Source organism: Saccopteryx leptura, chromosome 1, assembly GCF_036850995.1.
Source record: "Saccopteryx leptura isolate mSacLep1 chromosome 1, mSacLep1_pri_phased_curated, whole genome shotgun sequence".
NCBI classification, from domain to species: Eukaryota; Metazoa; Chordata; class Mammalia; order Chiroptera; family Emballonuridae; genus Saccopteryx; species Saccopteryx leptura.
In genome coordinates this window covers 57,989,521-58,017,131 of record NC_089503.1, presented here as the reverse complement: position 1 = coordinate 58,017,131, position 27,611 = coordinate 57,989,521, and the positions used below count along the sequence as shown (strand labels likewise).

Genomic DNA, 27,611 nt, shown 5'->3' with positions numbered 1-27,611 from the left:
ACTCAGGACAATGGCTACCCTACTGACTCCTCCACTGTGCACCATGCCCCAGGTTGGTGAAGGAAGTGGGGTGCCCAGGCTCTACCCTGTTGGGTCTGCCGTGCACTTCAGAGACTTGTGCAGATTCAATTAGATGCCGATGTAAGAGAAGGCCCAGGCCCAGCCCCTCCCAGACTAACAGACACACGGAGGCCATTCCCCACCCACTCTAGGTTCTGGCCCTGGAGCAAGAACTTGGCTGGTCTAAAGGCAGGCCTGGTGTAATAAGTACTTGATATCACTCTAATTTGTTAGACCCTTTCCACTAAGGCCCTTCTGGGCTGCCTCCCCAACTCCCTCCTTGGGTTCCAACGGCCCTGCCTCAGCCTCAGTCTACCCTAGGTGCATGAAAGAGGGCCCAAGGTGTTGGCTTGGCCTCAGGACCAGCTTGGACCAAGAGTGAAATTTCCATGCCTCCAAGAGCCATTGCCCTGTGCTGCCTCTGGCCTTTCTCATGCTATCTCCTCTTAGACTAGAATAGCATGGATGCTGGGCTGGCTCTACCCAGCTCTGTGTGGGAGGTAAAAAGGGGGCTAAGCCTGGATTTCCTCAAGCCACCAGCCCAAATGCCACTGTTCCCTGAATGCTGCAAAGAGGCAAGCAGACACCAGTTCAGATGTAATTTCTTTTCCATTTTTGGCACACAAAAAAAATGAGGAAATAGGGATAACATAAAGTACTGTAATCCCCACCCCTAACCCACACTTTGTTTTTAAACAGGCCAGGTCCTGCCAGGCCTTCTTCCCCACCAAATGCCCTGAGCCCACCCCTACCCCCTCTCCCGCCCACACCTCACTGGGCCCACGGGCCCTGGAGCTGAGTGGGGCAGTAGGAAGCTGTTCTCTGGCTTCAGGCTTCAGGCTTCAGACTGGCAGGGGAAGTCATGACATTAGCTCCAGAGCACAACTTTCCTGGCCTGGTCCACGCTCACTGCATGGGTCCCAGAGTAGCACCAGGCCACGGCGTTGACAGCAGCGCTGAGGAGAGGGAGGGCCAGGCTTCAGTGGGGGGGGGGGGGACATCAGAAGTTGGGCCTACAGCCTAGCACTGCCTCATTACTGGACCTAGGCAGTTTGAGGCCCTCTCTGAGCCCATTTCCTCACCCATAAAATGGACTTACAAGGCTATGGTGAGGATGGACCCACGTGCATGTGGAAAGGCGCCCTGTGAACTGTAAAGGTTCTGGGAGGTGGAAGATATAGACACAAGACTGGGGATGCCAGGGCCCTAGCATGTCAGAACGTGGAATTGGCTCAGCAAGACTGGGGCCGGGGTGGCAGTGGCCCTGAGGCTAGGGTGGGCAGGTAGGTGGTGGCCATGCTCACCAGTGGGGTCCCCGTAGGATACTCTCCAGTTTCCCAGTGTCCACATCCCAGATATAAAGAGCTCCGTCCCAGGAACCTGCCAGTGCATAGCTTCTGTCTGGGCTGCAGTGGTAAGAGTAGAGCAGAAGAGAGAAGATCAGGGGTGAGGATATACAGTCAGATGGGGCACACTTGGGCATAGGCAGGTGCTTTCATGACATACCTGAACACGGCTTTTGTCCAATCAGAACCGCACTTGAAGCCATCAGCACTGAAGACAGATAGACTTGGTCAGAATGGAGGTGGCTACCAGTTCCTGCCCTCAGCCAGGATCTTCAAAAGATTTCTCTCTCTGGCAAGGGGTTGGGTACCTCAGCAGGCCCTTGTCCAGACTGCCTCCAGGGAGGGCTCCCCATTGACAGGCCCTGGAGAGCTATTTACAGGGGACAAGGGTCCCAGCTGCCCCAGCCAGAGACACAGGGTCAGTGGACATGAGGCAGATACCTGAACACCTGGCGGATATTGCTGACACGCAGGTCAATGACTTTGAGTGTGTTGTCCCGGGAACAGCTGAGCAGATGCAGCTGATCGTGGCTGAGGTTCAAGGAGGTGACCCGGCCCTGCACAGGGATGACCTGTGTGCAACGAGGCCCCCTGAGGACAAGAGACTGGGATGAGGAGCAGCCCACCCGGACAGGGCCCCTCCTGGGCTGACAGTGACGCATCTCCCGCCACAGCCAGCTTCCTCCACAGGAACTTAGGCAGCCCTTGTCTCAGAGCCAGAGCTCCGAGAGCCCTTGGGTCACTAAAATAAGTGCCAGAGAGAGGGCGAGGGAAGTTTGTCCTAACCTGTGTGAAATGCAGGGCAAGGTGCCTGTTGGGCAGATAAAATGTATTATGCTCACTTTGTAAAAGATAAAGTTGCCCACGTGGAGGCCGTTGCCCAGGTGATATTAATGTGTGTTGGGGGCAGGCAGGATCGTTGTAGCCTGGGGCTTGGTTTTGGGATTAAGCCTTTCCCACCCTTTTTGATGTGGGACGGTACAATCCAATCATGCCTCAGAGAAGTGACTTTGTATTAGAGACTTCCCTATTTTGTATATTGGATTAAAGGTTGTGAAGCTACACTATAAAATGGGGGCAGAACGGGACTTTGCCCTCTTGGTTCCTGAGATTATCATTAGAAGAGAGAGCAGAGGAGAGCAGAGAAAGGCCACGTGGAGGAGGCCAGGAGAAGTAGCCAAGATGGTGGAGTGCTGAGTGAGATGCCAGTTTGTGTAGTGTTTGTATCTGGGATAAGGAAGGAGATGGGGAACTGAGGAGAATAAGGCTGGTGAGCTAGAAACCTTTGATTCTAGGAAACTCGGATAAGTCAGTGGCTTTGTGAGCACTGAATGTGATTGGGTTTTGAAGCCCAGTGTGTGTTTTTACTTGCCCGCCGGGTGCAAGCTAGAATTAAAGACTATGGCCCACCAGTTTGTGGCTCCGTTGTTTCTTTACCGACTGTCCGAATCCAATGCGAACCTGCATGGGCCAGAAGGCTGCTGTGATAGTGGCCCTGGCCGTGCCTTCTGGCTTTACAGTGCCCATCATTACAGACCAGTACGGAGAAGCTGGCACAGGCCTGGCGCTGGCTCCCGTACTGGCTTTTCTTTACCATTCAAGCCCAGTGTTGGGCTCTTACGCTTAAAAAACAACTAAAACTTTTGATCCTTTTGGTTAAAAGTGGTAACTAAATGAGAAAAGATGCTTCTAGGTATTGACTGTCAAGGTGCAGGCAGAGTCTAGAGGCTGAAAGGAGAACCATTAAGGTGGCCCAGGTCCTCCGGCTAAGCCTTCAAGGGGTCAAGCCTGGCAGCCTCATTCCGCTGAGCTACCCTCCATGGCTCCACGGCCAGAAAAAAGAAAGAGAACACAGGAGCCCAGCCCTGTCCCCATGCCTCCACCACACACAGCCCACATCTGTCACCTGCTGTCCCAGAACCGGATCTTCTGGTCGTTGTGGCCACTGATGATGACATGGTCCCCACACACCACATCATTACAGTAGGAGAGGACATGGATGGTCCTGGAGCCTAGCAAGCAAGCAGCAGCGCCTCAGCCTCAGAGAAGGGTCTTGAGCAGCCAGCCCACCAGACATATGAGAAGAGTGGGGAGACCCCAGAGGAGCAATGTCCTCCCAAAAGTAGAACCTGGGTCCCCTCCCTCCCAGCCCAAAGCCTGAGGTCACCAAGAAACTGCCAGAAACCACCAGTGGGGAACAGAGAAGGAAGACCCTTAGGAGGTTTCACCCCAAATGCCTATGTATCTTGGAATCACTCCCAAGAAGTAGGTCAAGGTCCCTCAGGGCCCAGCATGGGGGTGGGAAGGGTAAGAGCAGGGGGCAGTGGGCCGGGTCCTCACAGTAGGCCCGGCTAAGGTCCCACTCCTTCACTGTCCGGTCTCTGCTTCCAGTCACCGCCTGGTGCCTTGTTAGCTTGAATTTGGCAGCCGTCACCTTGTCTGTGTGTCCAGACAGTGTCTCCTATCCCCCACACCCCCAAAATGGATTAAAGGCATGGCCCACCATAACACCCCCTCCAGGCTCAAGGCATGACCTCCAACATGCAGGCTGCCTCCACAATCAGACCTCACCTTAGACTGTGCTTCTCCCACTTTCCAGAGCTGAGCAGCCTGACTGTAAGTTGCTGCCAATACCTGGGAGCCCTGGAGAGATGAGAATAGAAAAAGTTCTGGACCTGGGCCTGGCCAGAGGCAACATCCCTCAGGCCAAAGGGCTGGGGCAGGGCTGCCTCGGGGCTTCCCACAGCCCAGGTCCCCCAGGCAGACAGAGGAGCCTCTGGGCCCAGGGAGGAGGATTTATGTGGGATCCTGTTCTAAGATACCAGTGTTTCTCAGGTCCCAGAGCCCCATCTGCCTGGGGTGGAGACTGGGGGAGGGGAGCATCCCACGCCTCTGGGGCTAAGTCCCCTCACCGAGGGGTCGAAGTCCAAACTGGTGATGCTGCCACCAGCTCCTTCCAGGGATTGGTTGGCCTCCAGACGACCTGGGGGGGACCAAAGGAAGGGGCAGGTGCAATGAGGTCACTAACAACATGAAAATGAGGAGCTGAACTGCACAGAAAGATCGGTCTTTCCCAATTTTTTTAATTTTTATTTATTTATTTATTTATTCATTTTAGTGGGGGAGAGAGAGAGAAAGAGAGAGAGAGAGAAGGGGGAGGAGCTGGAAGCATCAACTCCCATATGTGCCTTGACCAGGCAAGCCGGGGTTTTGAACCTGCAACCTCAGTGTTTCCAGGTTGACACTTTATCCACTGCGCCACCACAGGTCAGGCGGTCTTTCCCAATTTAGAGCATAGAATTGCTAGGTCCATTCTAGAGGCCTGGGCTGCACCTCCCCAAACTGCCCACAGATGGTCCCAGGGGATAGCTGGTCATTTCACAGGGTTAAAGATGGCCAGAGAAAAGAGACTGTACCTAGGTCACACAGCAAGCCAGGGCCAGGCCAGCTGGAGATACGCCTCCTCTGGGAAGCCTCCAGCAGCCAGCTACGACTTCTCAACACCCCACCTCTGTAGAGCCCAAGTTAGCTAGCTATCATTGGTGTCCAACTGAATTCTGAGAGTTCAAGTGGTAACAGAAGTGGCCTAGGGAACCCCTACCTCTCCTAACAGGACTATCTGAGCTCAGTCCTCCTCAGCCGGCAGGCCTGGACCCCAAGAGCTGGAAGGGTCCACCTTTCTTCAGAAAAGTGAGCCCAAAACTCTTACCAAGGGATCATCTGGCCATTGTCCACAAGAATGTTCCAGGTGAAGGCCCTGGCCGGTTGGCTCAGTGGTAGAGAGTCGGCCGGGAGTGTGGATGTCCCAGTCAGGGCACACAGGAGAAGCGCCCATCTGCTTCTCCACCCCTCCCCTCTCCTTCCTCTCTGTCTCTCTGTCTCTCTCTTCCCCTCCCACAGCCAAGGCTCCATTGGAGCAAAACTTGGCCTGGGTGCTGAGGATGGCTCCATGGCCTCCACCTCTCAGGTGCTAGAATGGTTCCGGTTACAAAGGAGCATCCCCTCCTAGTGGTCATGCCAGGTGGATCCTGGTCAGGCATATGTGGGAGTCTGTCTCTCTGCCTCCCCATTTCAAACTTCAGAAAAATACAAAAAAAAAAAAAAAAAGAATGTTCCAGCTGAGGAAACAAAGAGATCTAAGACCTTTGCCCACCAAGAAACAAGCTGAGGCTAGAGTCTGGAGCGAAAGCATTGGGTTGGCTTGCATGGGAGAGACCTCACCTCCCACAACATTCCAGAGGTGGATGAAGCGGTCAGCCCCTCCAGTGGCCAGGAGGTTGCTATTAGGACCAAAACGAACTGCATTGACCTCAGAAAGGTGGGCATCCTGTGGGGAAAAGGGGAGGCTGGTGCCCCATCCTTGCCTTCCAGGCCTCTTTGTGTATACTCACAGGCTCTCTCTCACATGCACTCATGCATCCAGTAGGGTCTTATCACCTCTGCCTAGACACCTACAGCAGCTTCCCCCAATGATACCCCAACTCCTCTGCCTGGCCTCCGGTCTCCCAGCCTCCTGTCTCTCCCTCTCCAGTCCATGCCCCCATTACAAAAGGCTGAGAGGCACCCACCACAAGCTGTGGCAGAAAAGTCCTGCTTCTGCTGAGGAGCCCCGCCCTGCTTCCCTGGCTGATTTGGACCACTCCTGGGGCCCATACTCCCCATATCAGCACCCAAAGCATGTGGCCCAGCTCCCCCTTACCAGCACATCCTGAGCCTGGGTAGGAGGTCGGGCAGCTACACACACAGGAATGCTCTGATATCGCTGTTCAGGGGCTCCTCCAATTGAGTGTCCTCTCCTCTTCTTGAAACTGAGGGAAGGGGCAACACAAGAGCATTCAACAAGGCCTTCTGACACGGGAGCCTCAAGTCCCCCTGAGGCAGCAACAACGGAAACAGACATAGAAGGCAACAGAACGTGACAAGGAGGTGCAGGGAGCACAGTCCCCAACCCGGCCTCTGACCCCAGGGGTCAGTATGCAGATGGAAGGGGCACAGAGAAAGGCACAGAGGCAGGGCAGAGTTGATGGATGCAGAGAAACCTCGGGGCTGGGGTTTCATCCCTGGCCTTGCCACTGCTTGGCTCTGTGACCCTGAATGAGTCCCTGACATTTCTGAACCTGTTTCCCAACTGAGTTGTAGTTCCTGTCCAACCTCAGGCTGGAGCTCTTGGACCCCTGTGAGGAAAATGGATGAGGGACAGAGCCTAGGATAGCCAAGCAAGGGCTGAAGTTAGGCCACACACCCAGCTCCTGCCTCTGGGGCTCAGCAAAGACTCATGCAGAGTGCAGGGCAACACACAGGGAGACAGGCTGAGGCACATACACAGACCGAGTCTGGGCTCCAGAAGCTGCACACGGGGCTCCAAGGTGTCCCATCCCTTCACACACATGTTGGTGTACACACATACTTACTCCAGAAGCCCCTTCACCACATCTACACAGCGGGACAGCGTCAGGGAGGTGGCAGAGGCAGACCTGGGACAGAATCAAGAGAGACATGCTAAGAGACTAGCTGGTAGGTGTGCAGACAGCAGTCATTTAACCCTACTCTGCCAGGGACGCTGGGGCTCACAGCCTCTGGAGTCCAGGATGAGAATTTAGCTCCTACAAGACCAGGAGAGCCTGACCAGGTGGTGGCGCAGTGGATAGAGCGTCGGGCTGGGATGCAGAAGACCCAGGTTCAAGACCCCCGAGGTCTCCAGCTTGAGCATGGGCTCATCTGGTTTGAGCAAAGCTCACCAGCTTGGATCCAAGGTCACTGGCTTGAGCAAGGGGTTACTCGGTCTGCTGAAGGCCCGCGGTCAAGGCACATATGAGAAAGCAATCACTAAGGTGTCGCAACAAAAAACTGATGATTGATACTCCTCATCTCTCTCTGTTCCTGTCTGTCTGTCCCTGTCTATCCCTCTCTCTGATTCTCTCTCTCTCTATCCCTGTAAAAAAAAAAGATAGAGAGAAAGCAATCAATGAACAACTAAGGTGTTGCAACGAAAAACTGATGATTGATGCTTCTCATCTCTCTCCGGTCTGTCTATCCCTGTCTATCCCTCTCTCTGACTCTCTCTCTGTCTCTGTAAAAAAAAAATATATATATATGTATATAAAAAGACCAGGAGAGAGGCATGACCCAGAGCAATCCCATGAAGATGCGGCAGAAGGGGAGTTGGAAATGAATTCTCCCCAAGTCTTCACTTTGATGATAGAACTGCCTCATCACCCAAGTACACCCCAACCAAAGCTCCTGGGAGGCTGAGCTGGGGCCTGTGGAGGGCTGGAGGTGAAGGTGCCTCCAAGCTGGGATAGCATAAGGCCTCGGGTAGGGTTGGGAGAACTTAGACCTGCTGAGATCTCAAAAATGCCCAGGAGAGGGTGTGTCCTGAGATGACTTGACCCACCAGGGCTGCCAAGAGCTTTAGGGACCAGCATCTCATGGCTTTCCCCAAGGTTCCTTCACTGCCCTGAGGCCTGGACACCAGTGACTTGCAAGGAAGAGCTGGAAGAGAGCCTTCAGCCTGGTGAATGGGGCAGGGGAGGGCAAACTCAATGCCAGGCAAATCAAGACAGATGGGCAGATTGAGGGGAGGGGTCCAGGAAGTGAAGCCCCAGTCAAGTGCCATTGTGTAAGCTCACATCTACACATGCTCAGGTGTTCACACACATTCAAATATGATCACCTAGGTTTGCACACTTGTGTGTGCTCATATCCCCGTGTATGCACACACGTCTGCAACATCTAAGCTCTGGGCCTTGCCCATAGGTTTCCTGCTGGTGACACCCTTTCACCAGCCTGACACCCCACCACCCAGAAATCTGGTCCTGGGAAGGAAAGAAGGGAGGATAAGCATTGGGGTCCCTGAGGTGGCATTGAAGACCAGATCTGTCCTAGGAGGTCTGAGATGTACCCCAGCATCTCTCCAAGACTCCTCCCAACCCAAGAGCAGGCTCAAGGTCCTACTGGAAGACTCCGGGGTGGGGCCCAGTTCAGAGCTCTGGGACAGTCCTCACCTGAAGGGCCTCTTCCACTTCTCACCAGCCTCACTCTCTAGAAACTCGGGCTCAGCAGGCAGGGTCCGAGTCATCTCAGCCTTCTCCCTGATCCCATTCCCTGGGGTCTCTGGGCTCCTGGGAGAGGGAATGGAGTTTAGGAAGGCCAAAGGATCAAGCCAGCCCTTTCCTGCCCCAGGGTGCCACAGGTGAAGATATGCAGGCCCTGTGATGAGGGGACTGTATGGGCGCATGTGTGACAGGTCCGCGTGCTGGCTCCTATGACCACACATGTCTGCACCATTCTGTGGTCTCCATCTACATGCTCCCTCCCCATCATGGCTGTGCACATGTGCGGTCAGGTGCATGGGTGGGCACAGGCAGGTGTGAGACAAGGCAGAATTGGAGGCAGTGGCCCAAGAGCAGGGCACTCCAGAGCACGTGGGCAGAGCCAGCGTCAGAGGTTCCGGCGCATCACCACCCTTACTCGCTGATGCTCACTGTCCGTTTGGCAGCCTTCTTCAGCTCATGGGACACCCGCACCTGTTTGGCCCTAGAGAGAGAAAAACATCCTGGGATCCAGGCGCAGGACGCTGCCACCTTCCCATATCAGTTGTGGGGGTGGCTTCCTTCTCCTGGGGAAAGCGCAACGGGTTCCCATCCCCTAAGAAGGAATGGGACCCACCCTTCAGGGGGCGTGGCCACTCGCCTCCCTTGGGGGCAGGGCACAGCGCTCTCACTTTTCGCGGCGCTCGTTGCGCAGGTTGCGCTCGGCGGCAGCGCGCGCCTTGCGCTGCACGAGACGCTCCAGCAGGTCGCGCGCCTCCTCCTCGAGCCTGCGCAGTGCCGCCTCCTGAAGCTTGGTGTGCGCGCGCAGGGCCTCGTAGGCCTCCCGCCGCGCTGCGTTCCGCGCTTGCCGCGCGTCCACCTTCTCGGTCTCCTGCGCCCGCGCCTCCTGCAGCTGTGCCACCCGAGCCTCCAGAGCCGCCAACCTAGAGCAGGGGGTAAGCCAACGTCACCTCCCTGTGGGAACGGGTCTCGGAGCTGGGACAGACTTGCCCGTGGACACACGTCAGCCAAGCAGCTAAGGCAAGTCTCCCACCTAGCCTTACCCTCAGAGTCCTGCAGTCCTGGGCATTAGAGGACGAAGGGGAAGCTGTCGGGCCCTGCGGGAGACGCGCGAGGTCACCCCTTTCCCCTTCCCTGCAGAGATAACTCGATTCCTCCCAGAGGTGGGCGCTGTCTCTCTAGCGTCCGCCCGCGCCTTACCTGCTCCGCCGCTCCTCCAGCTTGGACTCCAGGGTGCCCAGGGCTACGGTCTTTTCCACCACCTGGTAGGCCATCTGGGGATGGTTAAGGACAGGACAGGGGGCCCTCTTTGTAGAGCTTTAGCCAGGGTCTGCGACTCCACCCACCCGCCCCCTTACTGAAAAGCAAGCTGAGGCGCAGGTCGACTTAGGGTCTGACACGGAATGCTCTGCTGTTTTGTAGAACAGTGGAAGGGTATTAGGCGCCGCAGTTTAACCCCTGAGTTTCAGTCCTGGCATGGCCACTTATATTCTCTGTGACCCTGGGGTAGTCATTTAACCTCTCTGAACTTGCTGTTTCCTCACCTGTAAATGGGAATGGTAATGCTTATCTAATAGGTTAACACGATATTATTATGAGAAATATTTTTCAAATAATGGGAAGTTTTTATTTTTTAATATAGCACCTATGTGTTCCATGCCTTGTTCTGAGCATTCTACACATAGTAACTTTTTTTTTCTCCTTATTTTCCAAGTGAGAGGAGGGGAGTTAGAGAGACAAACTCCCACATGTGTCCCGACAGGGATCTACGTGGCAACCCCGTCTTGGGCTGATGCTCTGCCCATCTGGGGCCATGCTCACAACCAAGCTATTTTTAGCGCCTGAGGCAGGGGCTCCAGGGAACCAGCAGCAGCAGCACCCTGACCAATGCACTGGAACCAATGGAGCCATGGCTGCAGGAGGGGAACAGAGAAAGAGAGAGAAAACAGAGGAGGAGGGGTGGAGAAGCAGATGGTCACTTCTCCTGTGTGCCCTGACCGGAATCAAACTGGGGCATCCACACCCTGGGCTGACGTTCTACCACTCAGCCAACTGGCCAGGGCCTACACACAGTAATTTTTAATCCTCATAACATCACCATGAGGTAGGTACTGTCATTTTCCCCATTTTACAGAGGCGGCCATGGACACAGGTTAAATGTCTTGCGCAAAGTCACACAGCTAAGTGGCAGAGCTGATATTGGAACCCAGGCCAAGTAAAGGGCTGGTCTAGAGGAGAGGTTCAAGAGATATGGGTTCTGTTCCCCACCTCTCCAACCCCTGGCTTACCCAAGCATAGATCCCGGAGAGTAAGAAGGAGCCCTGAGCAGAGGCACACAGACTAAGAACAGGACTAGACTGTAAGAGCACAGGACCCAGACTGAATACTAGAGCTGCCCCACAGCCCAAGAGTGGGGGGTGAGGCTCCTCTCAGCTCTATCCCAGCCCCACTGAACAGTCCTTCACCCAACAGCCAAGAGCAGGGGAAGCCAGAGGTAAACTTCATCTCCCACCTTTTAGAGCTGAGTGGTCAGTGTGAGAGAGAGGCCCAGACAAAGCAGTTCCCACCAATGTGGCAAGAGGAACATGAGGAAATAACCAAAGTGGAGGGCTCTGTTGCTAACCTGTTCCTGTGTTCTTTCTCACGTGGGACTGGCGAGGGACGGACTGAAGAACAAGGTTGGTGCTGTCCACCTGCACTGACATGACGCCCTATGTGAGTGGGCCTGGGGAGGGGCCCTGTGCATACAGGGCGGGGAGGCCTACTTCATAACTGGTCCAGTTTATAACACTTATAATTCCTTTCACCACCAAGCAGTCTGCCCACCACTTCTACTTCCTCACCTGTCATTTACTTCCATCGAAGTTTCGGTTTTCAGAATTTTTTTTTTATTTCATGCTTTTCAAAATTCAAGTAATAGAGATGGAAAACAGATTAGTGGTTACCAGGAGTTAGGAATGGTTGGGGGAGAGGGGTAAGTTGTGACTAAAATAGGGTAGCAAGAGGGACATCTCTGTGAGGAAATAGTGCTCTATATTAATGTTCACACAGATCTACACGTGTGAAATCGCAAAGAACTATATACAGTTCATAACGATATCAAATCCCTGGTTGTATGTGCTATAGTTAAATAAGGTATAACCAATGGGGGAAGCTGGGTAAAGGTACACAGGACCTCTCTTTACTGTCTTTGCACCTTCCTATAAATCTGTAATTATTTCAAAATAAAAAATTAAAATAATAATAATAATACATGCTTGTTGTGATGTGTGAAATAGTACTAACAAAAAAAATAAAACCTCATCCCCTGGCGTACAAGGAGAACCGACCTGTGTGTCTAAGGAAATGGAAGAGAGGGAGTGCTGAGTGTGAGGGGTGTGTAAAAGTATCATAGAAAGAGAACCATGAGTTCAGAGATAGGAGTGGCAAAGTGATAGTGGGGAGAGGTGGTAAAAGAAGCTTGTGTGTGTGTGTGACAGAGACAGAGAGAGGGACAGATAGGGACAGACAGGAAGGGACAGAGATGAGAAGCATCAGTTCTTTATTGTGGCTCCTTAGTTGTTCATTGATTGCTTTCTCATATGTGCCTTGACCTGGATGCTACAGCAGAGCGAGTGACCCCTTGCTCAAGCCAGTGACCTTTGGGCTCAAGCCAGTGACCTTGGGCTTCAAGCCAGCAACCATGGGGTTATGTTTATGATCCCATACTTAAGCCAGTGACCCCACGCTGGCAACCTCGGGGTTTTAAACCTGGGTCCTCTGTGTCCCAGTCCAATGCTCTATCCACTGTGCCATCGCCTGGTTAGGCAAGGATTTTACTTTTTTATGCTATAGGCTTCTGTTCTCTTGAAATGTTCACAAGAAGAATGTGTTATATATTGCTTGTCTTTTACTAGTGGAAGTCATTGGGAAAAGGCATCCAAGGTGGAATGAGGGTAATTTGGACCAGGCCACATAAGGTACAGGAAGCAGAAGGTGATGGATTTGGAGGCAGGACTAGTTCAGAAAAAAAGGCTGGTAGGGGTCAGGGGTGTCCCCAGGATTACCAGTTCCAGTGACTGACTACCAGTGGAGGGGTACATGATCTACCTCGTTCATCACTTAGGCTACAAATATTCATTAGCACAGACTGTGGAGATAGGCCCCAGGAACACAGTGGAGGCAAAACAAAAGCATCCCAGGCCTTGGGGTGATCACAGCCTAGCAGTGGGGTTCAGATCTTTGAGAACCACTTCTCAAATATCAAGTTATACTACAACAGGACTCTGAGGGAGATGCTCTCACTGGAGTCATAGCCCCATTCCCACACTGGTTGGGCAAGTGACTTGGCATACTGTAACTGGGTCTGAGTTTAGTGGCCTGTCAGTCTATTGCAGTGGACTTGAAGCTCCATAAAGCCTGGTCTTATTTACTACTGCACTCCCTGTGCCTTGCATATAGCAATTGTCAATAAATATGTGTTGAAAGAATGGAATGGAGAGTACAAAAGCTGGATTTGTGTGGGATGGTGTTCAAGTCCTGGCTCCACCTGTCTAAGCCTCAGTTTCCTCTGCAACCATAAAGTGGAAGATTAGCTGAAATAATGCTTAGTCCAATGCCTGCAGGGAGTCGCCTCAATGTGGTGTAGACCATAGTATTACAAGGGCAATAGTGAGTCTAAATTTAGATGTGAAGTCTATAAAAGCAGATGAGCAAGGGTCTGGGTTAGACATGAGTCTGGGAGTCAGCAAACAAAATCTCTGAGGCTGTGGGAGTACGTGAACCCACTTGTTGGGCAGATACAATATATTATGCTCACTTTGTTAAAGATGGCGCTGCCCAGGTGGAAGCCGTCACTCAGGTGATATTAATGTGTGTTGGGGGCGTGCTATGGGCAGGCAAGATCCTTGTAGCCTAGGGCTTGGTTTTAGGACTAAGCCTTTCCCACCCTTTTTGATGTGGGGTGGACTTTGTATCAGAGACTTCCCTATTTTGTATATTGGATTAAAGGTTTTGATTTCTGCACTATAAAGTGGGGTAGACTGGGAGCTTGCTCTCTCGGTTCTTGAGATTATCATTAGAGAGGAGAGCAGAGAAAGGCCACGTGGAAGAGGCCAGGAAAAGCAGCCAAAATGGCAGAGTGCTGAAGGAAAAGCCAGTTTGTGCAGAGTTTGTGCAGGCAGAAGGAGATGGGGAACAGAGGTGAATAAGGCTGGTGAGCTAGAAACCTTTGATTCTAGGAAACTCGGATAAGTCAGTAGCTTTGTGAGCACTGAATGAGTGGGTTTTGGAGCCCAGTGTGTGTTTTTACTTGCCCGCCAGGTGCAAGCTAGGATTAAAGATGATGGCCCACCAGGCCCTGGTCGGTTGGCTCAGTGGTAGAGCGTCGGCCTGGCGTGCAGAAGTCCCGGGTTCAATTCCTGGCCAGGGCACACAGGAGAAGCGCCCATCTGCTTCTCCACTCCTCCCCCTCTCCTTCCTCTCTGTCTCTCTCTTTCCCTCCCGCAGTGGAGGCTCCATTGGAGCAAGGATGGCCTGGGCGCTGGGGATGGCTCCTTGGCCTCTGCCCCAGGTGCTAGAGTGGCTCTGGTAGCAACAGAGCGAAGCCCCGGAGGGGCAGAGCGTCACCCCCTGGTGGGCGTGCTGGGTGGATCCCAGTCGGGCGCATGCGGGAGTCTGTCTGACTGTCTCTCCCCGTTTCCAGCTTCGGAAAAATACAAAAAAAAAAGATGATGGCCCACCAGCTTTTGGCTCCGTTGTTTCATTACCGACTGTCTGAAGCCAATGCGAACCTGCATAGGCCAGGCGGCTGTGATGGTGGCCATGGCTACTGGCTTTTTACCACTCAAGTTCCAAGGAACACACCCACATGTAAAGGGAGGAGGATAGGAAGGAGCAAAAGAAGCCAGAGAAGAAAGTTCAGAAGCAACAGGCACAGAAATGAAAGGAACACCAGGAAGAGTGAAGTGCAACAAGCCAGGGGACACCATGGGAGTGCGACGGGCAGCAGTGTCAACTGGAGCTGGTGCACCCTAGCGTAGAGATGGTTCCACCTTACTCCTTTAGTCTATAAATGGTTATTGAGCATCAACTGATGGTAGGCCCTAGAGTGGCAGGGCAAGTGGTAAGCAGAGCAGGCTGGACCACCAGAAAGGGGGAACAGAGGCTCCCTGGCCCCTGTATCCCTCACATTCCTCTCTGAGCTCTCACCTCCCTTCCTCCAGCTGCTATTGCACCCACCTCATCCTGAGCTGCCAGAGCCAAGCTAAAGAGCACTCTCACCATCTGGCCTCAGGGTACTGGACTTGGGAAATGTCCTTTTGTTTACTCCTTTGGACCACATCTTCCAGCCCTCAGAGTCCTGGATCCTGGCCCCACCCCACTCTCTCTCAGACCACTGCCCAGCTTACCTCACCACAGACCAGCCGCAGTCCCTCCTTCTCCTCTTGCCATTTCACCCTCAGGGTGGCTGGTGATTGGGATTGGTCTGAGTCAGACCCCAACTCCTCCTCCCTGCCAACCAATCAAGAGAATGGTGCTCACTGTTCCTCCACCGAGGGGGTGTGCATGAAAAGCCTGAAACTAGAGCCATGAATTTTCTCCTGCAAAAGGTGGAAGCCAGAAAGCCAATAGAGGAAAGAGCACATCTCCAGAAACTGAAGCTGTCCTTGACTTCTCAGCTCTGGGAGTCTCCCAAACCTTGGTCTCTATGGTCAGGACGCTCCTCAAGAAGCACCTCCCAACTCTGAGCCTCAACCCATTCCTGATTCTCATCTTCACTCCCTCTTTGGAACAGGTAACAGGACCCTTTCTGTAGGCATGAGGTATGGAATAGGGAGACAGAAAGACAGAGAAGTGGAAAAGATGTGTGTAGGGGTGGGAAACAAGGAGATGGGACAAATGCAGAGATGGACCGGGTAGGTGGGAGAGGACATTCTAAGCAGCAGGCCTGGGGGAAGGCTGAAGAGCTTCCATCCCCCTCCCCTGGGTAAGCAACCAGGGGCCAGTGAGGTACCAGGGAAGGAATGAACCCAGCGTAGGCAGAGGGGGGAGGGTCTAGGCACAGGTAGCCCACTGTGACCATGAACACACACTCACCAGGGGCCTTGGTGGGTAGCAGGAGTGACATCATTTGGCTCTGACTGCAGCTTCTCTGAGAACTGGGCCAGCAGCTCAGCCTTCTCTAGGAGACGGTTATCTAGGGGTGCAAGAGGGTGACCCTGGGGCAAAGACAGACACTTTCCAGCAGACTCCAGGCATACAGATTACCTCTCTGGCTGGGAGGGCTGAAGGAGCCCAGGGGTGCAGAATGGGAGAGCTACTGGCAGATTGGGCTCTACCCCTTGCTTAAGGGATGTTCATGCACCTCTACCAGGACCTTCCACCTTGGAGGAACTCCTCACAGCGCCAGCTCCCAGGTCCTCCCAAGAGAAGACAAGAAGGACGGCCACAACTGAGGAAGGAGATGGCTGGGCACTGTCTGTCAAGGGTCCTGAGAAAGGAAGGGACCAGAGAGTGATCTCCCTGCCATAGGGCTGGGCCTGGCCTGAGAGAGTGATGAAACAATCTGAGCTCCACCTGCCTATGGCCTTTCTTCCCCTAACTTTTTGTACTAAAAAACAATTCTGACTTCCCCAGGTTGATGGGAGCTTCCTCTCTCTGTCCCTTCCCCCATCCCAGCCAAAACAGAAAGCCCTTGAGCAATTATCCCTCCTCAAGTTTGGCAGTTTCTGCTGTAGACACTGACACACCTCCTCCACCCCCACCCAGGTCACTTCTTCTTTTTTCACCAATTCCAGGGTAGGGAGGGGGTAAGCCCAGGCCTAGCTCCTCAGCAGCTTTCCCTCACCCAGTCCTGTGGCTGTCACCTTCACCCAGGTAAGACCTAGTTCTCACAGAAAACCCCAGCCCTGCCCTCAGGGCACTGCACTGGCTCCCCAGCAAGTCTAAAGAAGCCAGTTTGCCCAATTTATGGGTGAGAAATCTTTGAGGATTAAGAATATGACCTGCCCAAGACCATAGAAAAGACTAAACGTTAAGGGTCTGATTTCAGCCCTCCAGAGTCTCTCCAGTACCGCACATTTACAGTTGGGGGCAGTGGGTGTTGGTAGGGGACAGCTGGTTAAGATACAGCCAAAATAAGGCCCAGTGATGGAGCTGAAGGGATAGTGGTTAGATTTTTAACCCCAGGCCTAACAATCTCAGGTGACCAGAGTCCCTACACACAGATGCACACCTGTTTATCCTGCCTGACCTACATTCCTACCCCAGACCCCTCAGGAACAATTCTATGAGAGTCTGACTTCCAGGGTTCAGTGAGCTCCCTCCTGCAGGCTGGAGTTCCCGGTTTCTCCCTCAGGCCAGGGTTGGCTGGGCACAGAGGTACTCCAAACACTTGTGCCAGTTTCCTATCAGTGGCAAAGCCAAAACTGAACTTCCTCCCTGGAGATTCAGTTTCACTCCTTCCCTTGACTGGCCAAAAAAGTAGTTGGTCTGGATAGCCTTGTGTTCTTTCACAGGGCTATGGGGACCAAATGGACTGACCAGGTTCTATCGTGGGGGTGCCCGGCAGGGGGGAGCACAAGAGACTACCAAACCCACACTGGCTGACTAACCGGTGCTTAGGAAGCACAGCTCGTGGGAGGCAGAGCCGAGACCTGTGGGACCTAGAGAGCACCAGGAGAAGCTGTCCAGGAAAGGGCTCTAAGCAGGGCCTGGACTGGGAAGGGCAGGGATGTGGCTAGTTGGAGATCAGCGTAAAAGACGGTGGTCCAGCAGGACCTAGGCTTGGGAGGAGAGAAGAGGTAGGTGCAATTGTTAGAGACCTCCTCATACCCGGCCCCTGCCCTGGAGGCACTCAAGATCTTTGAGGGGAGGCCACACAGCCGAGAAAGCAGACACTCTCCCGGAGCCCCGTCCCCTCCTTACAGCGCCCCCCCCCCCCCCAGGCACACTTACAGGCCGGCACCAGATCCTGGAAAAGTGCCTTTTGTGTGCGGTCCCGCTGCCGCAGCTGCCGCACAATGTGACGCTTCCAGCGGGCGGCCGGGCCTCCGGGGCCACAGGGTCCCGCCATGGCTGCTCTCTCCCTCCACCCCGAGCGAGCGCACCGGGCCCTTAAAAGGCGCGGAAGAGCTGGGGCAGTTCCTCCGGGGGACTCCGTGACGTCAGCGGGGGTGCTGCAGTGGGGGAATCCCCGGATCGTACCAAGAGAGTACTGGAGGGAAGAACGAAACGCAACAGTGGTGAAAAGCCGCCCCCGGGTCTACATTGCAGGGACCCTCAAAAAATTCTCACCTAAGCTGGGGCTCCTATTGCTGTCAGAAGTAATAAGCTGGACTCAAGGTCCAAGCCTCTGGGGCAGCTTCCCCCGTGCCTATTGGCGCGCTCTGCAGGCGGGGACTCCAAGGCCAGTGCTCTTAACCCCACTGCCCCGGAGAAACTCGCAGCAGCGAAGGTGTGCCCTCCCGCTTCTGGACCGCGCAGCGCTCTACTGACAGAACCTGGAGACCTCCTCATACCTGGCCCCTGCCCTGGAAGCACTCAAGATCTTTGAGGGTAGGCGACACAGATTCAAGGCACACCCAATATGAGAGCGAGATAAGAAAACACAGAGCCCTGGCCCAGTAGCTGAATTGGTAGGAGCTCCTCCCCATACACCAAGCTAGCGGTTGAATCCCAGTCAGGGGACGTGACAAAAATCAACCAGTGAGTGCCTAAATAAGTGGAACAACAAATTGATCTCTCTCTTTCTTTCTCTCCTCCTTCCCTCTCTTCCTCTCTTTCTCCAAAATCAATAAATAAGCCTGACCTGTGGTGGCACAGTGGATACAGCATAAGGTGACCAACTTTTTTACAATTAAAAGGAGGACAAAAATAAAACAATATCGTAAATAAAATAAACATTTTATTCATTCCAACAATAATACACTATAATATGATAAATGCATAATAAAAACATTTTTAATATTTTATATTGTAATTATACTTACATGCCTATTAATTTTTAATAATAATTGTAAGAAAAAAGTACTCATTTATACACAAATACATCACATCACAGGCAATAGATCGACTCTGCATCAATGGAATACGGACATTTACAGATTAGTTTTCCAATATCAAAAAGGAGGACAGCCAGAACAGGAGAGGCTGCTAAGCAGGTTATAGCTCATTGTCTGTATGCATTTTTCTATTATTGAATTTCCTAAACTGGTTAAAACTGACAATGCTCCTGCATATGTAGCAGAAGCATTTACTGTATTTTGTCAAACCTTTCGAATTATGGGTATTTCTTACAATCTTTAAAGTCAAGGTATTATTAAAGCATACCCAGCAAATATTTTAAGGTCAATTTAAAAAAATTTAAAAGGGGGGAGTCATATCCTGGAACTCCTATGGGTCTACCATATCATGCTTTTTACTTAAATTTTTTTTTAATTTCTTTTGAAGGCTGATGAACAGGAGACGCCAAATCTTCTTCTACTGCAAACTTCTACTTTCTTTTATTTGATCCAGCTAATAACACTGTTTTGTCTTTTTCCAAATAGCTCCAGATATACAGAAAAGGTTTATATAGGCAGATGGGGATCCTCAAACCCCTCAGCAAGATCTTCTGAGCATGGTTTTTAAGGTACCAAGAGGCAGAAAAAGCCCAATAGAGATCAGGTGAACTACCAACTTTTAGGATATGCCCTTAAAGGCTCCAACGCCCCAAAGGGGTCTCATAGGATTCCATCTGGGTCCTGCTTCAAAAGTGAATAGGAAGGTCATTGAGCTAAAGCCTGCAAGGTTTACATGCCTCTGCTGTGAGGAAAAAGGGACACTGGAAGGTAGGCTTCCCCCTCACTCCTCTAAGGGAGGGTTCAGTCTCTTCCAGCCCTGCTCCAGCCACCTATGACCTAACCTTGCCCAGAATGCTGGGGTTTGCCACTGAAGGCTGAAGGAGCCCAGGGCCATTGGCCCCATCTACGACACTGTGGACGAGCCTAGGGTATTTATTCCAAGAAGCAGGTAAACTGATCTCATTTGCACAAGGGCCACTTAACTATGTCTTGCCTGAATAGTCAGGTTTTTTATTCTTCCCTCAAAGATCTCTGTTGTGGGTATTGATAGTCCTATTTTTTGCTGCTTTGTTTAATATATAGTGTTTCCTTTATTCCTCCTACCTCAATGCCCCACTCATATTTCAGGCTGGGACCTACTCCTACTTTAGAGCTCTCTCTCCCCCTTTTGCCAACTTCTATTGTGAATTTACCTTTGCCACTCAGTTTAGTATATCCCAAGGTTCTCTTTACCACACCACAGTTGCAGAGCTCCAGGGAAAAGCACCCTAGTCTCATCTCTCCAGGCAGAGAACAGAGGCTCCATCTCTACACATGCTGCAGATGGCTTTTCCAGTCTACCTGAATCATTACCAGCTAGAAGCAGCGGTCTTTGAGACTTGGACGTGAGCTGCAAAGTATAGAATTGTGACAACAATTCCAGTGCCATGTGGACTTTTCCTGGATGTGGACTTTTTCTGGACTCCTGCTCCTTGTGATAGCTCCTAACGGACTGAACTGGGGTTGGGTCGCATTCGCAGGGATTTGGAATGGTGTTGGCGCCAACTTGGACTTGGTGAACATGTTAAGGACACTACTCTTTTATGGATTCTTGTTGTATTGGCCAAGAGTTTGCTTACAGGCTTTAATCAGATCATTTACAACAAAATGGTGGGATCTTGATAACATTATATGAAGTGAAATAAGTAAATCAGAAAAAACAGCCTGACCTGTGGTGGCAGCAGTGGATAAAGCGTGGACCTGGAAATGCTGAGGTTGCCGGTTCGGAACCCTAGGCTTGCCTGGTCAAGGCACATATGGGAGTTGATGCTTCTAGCTCCTCCTCCCCTTCTCTCCGTCTGTCTCTCCTCTCTCTCTCTCTCTCTGTCTGTCTCTCCCTCTCCTCTCTAAAATGAATAAAAAAAAAAAATTTTTTTAAAAAAGAAAAAACAAGAACTGCATGATTCCATACATGAGTGGGACATAAAAACAAGACTAAGAGACATGGACAAGAGTGTGGTAGTTATGGGGGGGAGGGGAGGAGGGAGAGGGGAAGGGGAGGGGGAGGGGCACAAAGAAAACTAGATAGAAGGTGACGGAGGACAATCTGACTTTGGGTGATGGGTATGCAACATAATTGAATGACAAGATAACCTGGACATGTTTTCTTTGAATATATGTACCCTGATTTATTGATGTCACTTCATTAAAATTAATAAAAATTTATGTATAAAAAATAAAAAAAAATAAATTTAAAAAAAGGAGGACATGTTAGAAGGACACTTTTTGAGAGAGAACAGAACTTAGAAAAGGACTGTCCTCCCTAAAGGAGGACAATTGTTCACCTTAATAAAGCATCAACCTGGCCTGACCAGGCTGTGGCACAGTGGATAGAGCATCGGACAAGGATACCGAGGACCCAGGTTCGAGACCCCGAGGTTGCCAGCTTGAGTGCGGGCTCATCTGGTTTGAGCAAAAGCTCACCAGCTTGGACCCAAGGTTGCTGGCTCGAGCAAGGGGTTACTCAGTCTGCTGAAGGCCCGCGGTCAAGGCACATATGAGAAAGTAATCAATGAACAACTAAGGTGTCCCAACGAAAAACTAATGATTGATGCTTCTCATCTCTCTCTGTTCCTGTCTGTCTGTCCCTATCTATCCCTCTCTCTGACTCTCTCTCTGTCTCTGTAAAAATAAATAAATAAATAAATAAATAAATAAATAAAAATAAAACGTCAACCTGGAATGCTGAGGTGGCTGGTTGGAAACCCAGGGCTTGCTGGTCAAGGCACACAGCAGGAGAAGTAAGTACTACTAATTGATGCTACCCACTCCTCCTGTTTTTTTCTTTCTCTAAAATCAATTTTTAAAAATCTTTAAAATCAAAAAATAAAATTTAATTAAAAGAAGGAAAGAAAAAGCACAGAGGAGGAAGGAACTGAATGGAAGAGTTCTTGCTTTTTGGAAATGATGGTATTTGAGTTGGGTTGTGGAGGATGAAATAGAAGTTGGCCAAGAAGAAAGAAAAAAGAATTCTAGGCAGTGGAAAGAACAAGTACAATGAAATGAAGAATCTCAGCGGATTCAGGCCTGGAAGAATGGGCCGGAACTGCCCTTGTGAAGAGCAAGGTTTAGAGATCCAATATGTCACAGAAAATTTAGGTCCCAGAGTGTTAAAGGGATGCAATTGGTTTCATTTAGCAAACCCCTGGCCCAGAGGGATAGGTGGCTAAGTTGGTCAGCAGCCCACTTCCCGAACTCAGGGTTCAACAAACGGTTCACTCTATTAGGTTGGCCTCTGGAGCAGCAGCAACATCTCTTCCAGGTACACCTGACAGTAAATTATGGGCTGTAGGGAACTACAGGTATAATAAAATTATCTCCAGGCCTGACCTGTGGTGGTGCAATGGGTAAAGCATCACCTGGAAAGCTGAGGTTGCTGGTTTGAAACCCTGGGCTTGCCGGGTCAAGGCACATGTGAGATTTTATGCTTCCTGCCCCTCCCCTCCATCTTTTCCCCTCTCTCTCTTCTCTCTAAACATGAATAAAGTCTTCAAAAAATACTTTTAAAAAGTATCTCCAACAAGACTCCAGAGCTCTGCAGACACAGGCTGGTGTGAAGAATAAAAGAGGGAATTCACTGGGCCCAGCCTCGCCTTGGGATACCCTGTGTAAGGCCCCAGCAGGCCCTGCTCTCTAAGAGTGAATTCAGACCTGTCCATCCCCAGGAAATGAGAGAAATCAGATGATGTTGGGGAGCCAGACAGGACCTGAAAGTGACAGGTTTGTTGAGGAGAAGATGATGGGTCACAGGATTTAGAAAGTAGTAAATGCCAGTGATACTCCACGGAATATACCAGGGGTCGGGAACCTATGGCTCGCGAGCCAGATGTGGCTCTTTTGATGGCTGAATCTGGCTCACAGACAAATCTTTAATAAAAAATAATAACGTTAAAAATATAAAACATTCTCTGCCTGACCTGTGGTGGCGTAGTGGATCAAGCATCGACTTGGAATGCTGAGGTCGCCGGTTCAAAACCCTGGGCTTGCCTGGTCAAGGCACATATGGGAGTTGATGTTTCCTGTTCCTCCCTCCCTTCTCTTTCTCTGTGTCTCTCTTCTCTAAAATGAATAAAAATAATTTTTAAAAAAATATATAAAACATTCTCATGTATTACAACCCATTCATTTCCTACCGCTCATGTTCATGGTTGTGGGTGGCTGGAGCCAATCACAGCTGTCCTCCGGGATAACACCAAATTTTTATTGGATAATGCATAACGTTCACTGGTCGTTGTGAGGTCAGGAAGTAAACTTCCCTCCTTTTAATCAAGTAGTCAGCTAGCTAATTAGAGAAACCCTTTTGACGAAGAAGATGGCTAAAAGAAAAAAAGATGAGGAGTATTGTACTTTTCAGCAGGAATGGACAGAGGAATTAGCCTTTGTGGAGAGAGCAGGTTCTGCAGTGTGTCTAATATGCAATGATAAAATTGCATCAATGAAACGGTCAAATATAAAGCGGCACTTCGACACATGCCATACTACATTTGCATCAAAATATCCAGTGGGGTATAGCAGGAAGAAAGCATGTCAAAAGCTACTGTGCAGAGTGCAAGCTAGTCAGCAGTAACTCTGTATTTGGACCCAACAAGGTGACTGAATTCAGCTAGCTTTGCTGGTGCTTTAGCAATTGTGAGAAACGGAAAGCCATTCATAGATGGAAAGTATGCCAAAACATTCACGTTTGATGTTGCCAATGAACTTTTTGACGACTTTTCGGATAAAGACAAGATAATCAAACAAATAAAAGACATGCCTCTGTTGCCTGACCAGGTGGTGGCGCAGTGAATAGAGCGTCAGACTGGGATGTGGAAGGACCCAGGTTCAAGACCCCGAGGTTGCCAGCTTGAGCGCGGGCTCATCTGGCTTGAGCCAAAAAAAGCTCACCAGCTTGGACCCAAGGTCGCTGGCTCGAGCAAGGGGTTACTCGGTCTGCTGAAGGCCCACGGTCAAGGCACATATGAGAAAGCAATCAATGAACAACTAAGGAGTCCCAACGAAAAACTGATGATTGATGCTTCTCATCTCTCTCCGTTCCTGTCTGTCTGTCCCTATCTATCTCTCTCTCTGACTCTCTCTCTGTCCCTGTAAAAATAAATAAATTAATTAATTAATTAAAAATTAAAAAAAAAAAAAAAGACATGCCTCTGTTGGCAAGAACTGTTCATGATAGTACCATCGTGATGGCAAATCAAATTGAGGCAACACAAGTGAAGGACATAAATGCAGCACCATTCTTTTCTCTCGCTTTGGATGAGTCAACAGACGTAAGCCATTTATCCCAGTTCAGCGTGATTGCAAGGTATGCTGTCGGTGACACACCATGTGAGAAAAGTCTTGCTGTTTTGCTTATGAAAGAGACAACAAGAGGGGAGGATTTATTCAAGTCTTTCAGAGTTCACTAAAGAAAAAAAATCTACCGATGAATAAACTTATCTCGGCGTGTACTGATGGTGCTCCATGTATGGTGGGGAAAAACAGAGGATTCGTAGCGCTTCTTCGTGAACATGAAAAGAGACCCATCCTAAGTTTTCACTGCATCCTACATCAGGAGGCACTTTGTGCTCAGATGTGTGGTGAGCAGCTTGGTGAGGTGATGTTGATGGTCATTCGGGTGGTCAACTTTATTGTTGCTGGAGCTTTAAATGGTTCCCAGTTTAAAACACTGCTAGATGAAGTTGGGAATAATTATCCTGGTCTGCTTCTACACAGCAATGTGCGTTGGTTGTCAAGAGGGAAGGTGCTCAGCCGTTTCGAGGCTTGTCTGAGCAAAATCCGGACTTTTCTTGAAATGAAAAACGTCGAGCATCCTGAGTTAGCTAACACTGAGTAGCTCCTGAAGTTCTACTATCTCGTGGACATGACTGAATATCCGAGCCAGCTCAATGTGAAAATGCAAGGCATTGGAAATACAGTCTTATCCCTTCAACAAGCAGTGTTTGCATTTGAAAACAAGCTGGAACTCTTCATCACTGACATTGAAACAGGTCATTTACTACACTTGGAAAAACTGGGAGAGTTTAAAGATGCATGCACAGCAAGTGAGCCTGCTCAACATCTTGAACTTCAGCAGCTAACGGGCTTCACATCTAATCTCCTGCAGTCATTCAAAGAGCGCTTTGGAGAATTTCGTGAGCATACTCATCTTTTTAAGTTCATCACCCATCCACACGAGTGTGCAGTGGACAGCGCCGACCTGAGTTACATCCCTGGTGTCTCCACCAGAGATTTTGAGCTACAAGCTGCTGACCTGAAGGCCTCAGACATGTGGGTGAATAAGTTCAAGTCATTGAATGAAGATTTGGAAAGACTTGCACAACAGCAAGCAGAGTTGGCGAGCAAACACAAGTGAGGAGAAATGAAAAAACTTCAACCCGCGGACCAGCTGATTGTCAAAACTTGGAACGCGCTTCCCGTCACATACCACACACTGCAGTGTGTGAGTATTGCTGTACTGACAATGTTTGGCTCTACGTATGCATGTGAGCAGTCTTTCTCACATCTAAAGAACTATAAGACCAACCTATGATCATGTTTAACGGATGGAAGTCTCAATGCCTGCATGAAGCTTAACCTCACCATGTATCAACCAGACTACAAAGCCATCAGCAAAACCATGCAGCATCAGAAGTTGCATTAATGGTAAGAAGTACTTTATTCATCATTGGTTAGCAACAGCATAACAACGTTATTAAAAAGAATTCAGAGACTTATTGTACTTTAAAACGTGTTGGTCTTACATAAAATGCACACATTTACTTGTATTTAGTATTAAACATATTGTATGGCTCTCACGGAATTACATTTTAAAATATGTGGCATTCATGGCTCTCTCAGCCAAAAATGTTCCCGACCCCTGGAATATACCCTGCTCTGCTTTGAAACCACAATGAACTAAGCTCAATCCCCCATATGTCATTATCTTTGACTCTCATTTATTTTGCACATGTTCCTTTGAAAAACTTTCCTCTTTAGTAGCCCTGGCTCCTATTCAAGGGTCACCTCCTCAAGTAAAACTTCCCTGCCTCTGCACTGAGTTAAGGCTTCTCTGACCTCAATTTCAGCCCAAGCCTAACCTGTCTGTTAAAGGAGTGGGTGTTGGGTGGTAACATTCATTAGAAGGCATGTCCAGGACAAGGTCATGGTACCCATGACCATGGAGGCCCATAGCCAACTGGCAACAGGGATGAATACATTTAATTAAAACTGCTGACTCAGCCTGACCAGACGGTGGCGCAGTGGATAGACCGTCGGACTGGGATGCAGAGGACCCAGGTTCGAGACCCCGAGGTCGCCAGCTTGAGCGTGGACTCATCTGGTTTGAGCAAGGCTCACCAGCTTGGACCCAAGATTGCTGGCTTGAGCAAGGGGTCACTTGGTCTGCTGTAGCCCCCCCCCCTTAAGGCACATATGAGAAAGCAATCAATGTACAACCAAGGAGCCACAATGAAGAATTGATGTTTCTCATCTCTCTCCATTCCTGTCTGTCTGTCCCTCGCTCTGACTCTGTCTCTGCCACAAAAACAAAACAAAAAAACTGCTGACTCACCTGCATGACCAGGCAGTGGCGCAATGTGTAGAACATCAGACTGGGTTGCAAAGGACCGAGGTTCAAAACCCCAAAGGCTCCTGGTTTGAGCATGTGCTCATCCAGCTTGAGTGTGGGCTCACCAGCTTGAGCGCAGGGTCACTGGCTAGAGCATGGGATCATAGACACAACCCCATAGTCGCTGGCATAGTCACTTGCTCTGCGGTAGCCCCACAGTCAAGGGCACATATGAGAAAGCAATCAATGAACAACTAAGGCGCCACAACAAAGAATTAATGCTCATCCCTCTCCCTTCCTGTCTGTCTGTCCCTATCTGTCATTCTCTTGATCACAAAAAAAAAAAAAAAAGAAAAAAAGACTGCTGACTTAAAGGTGCCTAGTTGTCTTAGGTGAGGAGTCACATTGGGGTCAGAGGTTTCTAACCCTTTTATTTATTTATTTGTTTGTTTGTTTGTTTGTTTTTGAGAGAGAGATAGGAAGGGAAAGAGATAAGAAACATTAACTCATAGTTGCAGCAATTTAGTTTTTCATTGATTGCTTCTCATTCCTGCCTTGGCCGGGGGTGGGGGGAGGGAGGCCTCAAGCCTAGCCAGCTACCCTCTGTTCAAGCCCAACCTTGGGCTTAAGCCCACGACAATGGGATCATGTCTATGATCCCGCCTGACCTGTAGTGGCGCAGTGGATAAAGCGTCAACCTGGAAACACTGAGGTTGCTGGTTCAAAACCCTGGGCTTGCCTGGTCAAGGCACATATGGGAGTCGATGCTTCCTGCTCCTCCCCCCTTCTCTCTCTCTCTGTCTCCTCTAAAATAAATAAAAAATAAAAATAATTTAAAAATGTCTATGATCCCACACTCAAGCAGGTGACCCCATGCTCAAGTTGTCAACCTGGGGTTTTGAACCTGGGTCCCAGTCCGTCACTCCTGGTAGGGTGGCGTGCAGGAATCTGCCTCACTATCTCCCCTCCTCTCACCTAAAAAATAAATAAATAAAATAAAAAGCACCTGGACTTGTGAAGTTTTTCCTGCACAAAGTCAAGAACCCTTATGTTCCCAGCTAGCCTTAAGCACACCTGAAGGACCTCATATCTTGTCTGGTAACAGCTCAAAGCAAAAACAGAGCTGTGTGTAAAGAGTCCAACATCAGGTCTGGGTTGATAAGTGAACCCAGAGACCTGTTCACTTGGAAACAATAAAGATAAATGTGAATAAAGCAATCAATGAACAACTAAGGTGCCGTAGGGAAGAATTGATGCTTCTCATCTCCTTCCCTTCCTGTCTGTCCCCATCTGTCCCTCTCTCTGTCTCTGTGTGTTTCTGTCACACACACACACACACACACACACACACACACACACACACACACACGTCTTATCTGTATCTCTGCTTCTGGGTTGTTATCCCTGTCCACTTACTGATTTAGATCCTCCAGGTAGAAGTTTCAGTCTTATCTATATAATTATTTTAACTCTTTTGTTACCTATATAATTTCAAACAGCAAAGTTTCTGATAGTCTATGATTTTAGA

The 27,611-nt window shown here is 50.2% G+C and overlaps 1 protein-coding gene across 2 annotated transcripts; it reads right to left on the bottom strand.

Moving 5' to 3' along the window:
• Positions 1–658: 658 nt before the first annotated feature.
• On the bottom strand, positions 659–18,081 carry ATG16L2 (autophagy related 16 like 2). 2 transcript variants are annotated; one of them, XM_066367879.1, is made up of 18 exons: positions 17,396–18,081; positions 15,536–15,635; positions 14,848–14,950; positions 9,659–9,732; positions 9,130–9,381; positions 8,877–8,942; positions 8,411–8,527; positions 6,818–6,880; positions 6,106–6,214; positions 5,628–5,733; positions 4,319–4,389; positions 3,978–4,049; positions 3,747–3,867; positions 3,313–3,418; positions 1,848–1,997; positions 1,567–1,614; positions 1,365–1,466; positions 659–1,016 (listed from the first exon to the last, which is right to left on the bottom strand). In XM_066367879.1, the coding sequence occupies exons 1-18, from the start codon at positions 17,511–17,513 to the stop codon at positions 929–931; spliced, it is 1,866 nt and encodes a 621-aa protein (XP_066223976.1). In that variant the 5' UTR covers positions 17,514–18,081; the 3' UTR covers positions 659–928. The 2 variants fall into 2 exon arrangements, with proteins under 2 accessions (XP_066223976.1, XP_066223985.1); XM_066367888.1 differs by lacking the exon at positions 17,396–18,081 and adding an exon at positions 15,804–15,880.
• Between the last annotated feature and the right edge of the window lie 9,530 nt (positions 18,082–27,611).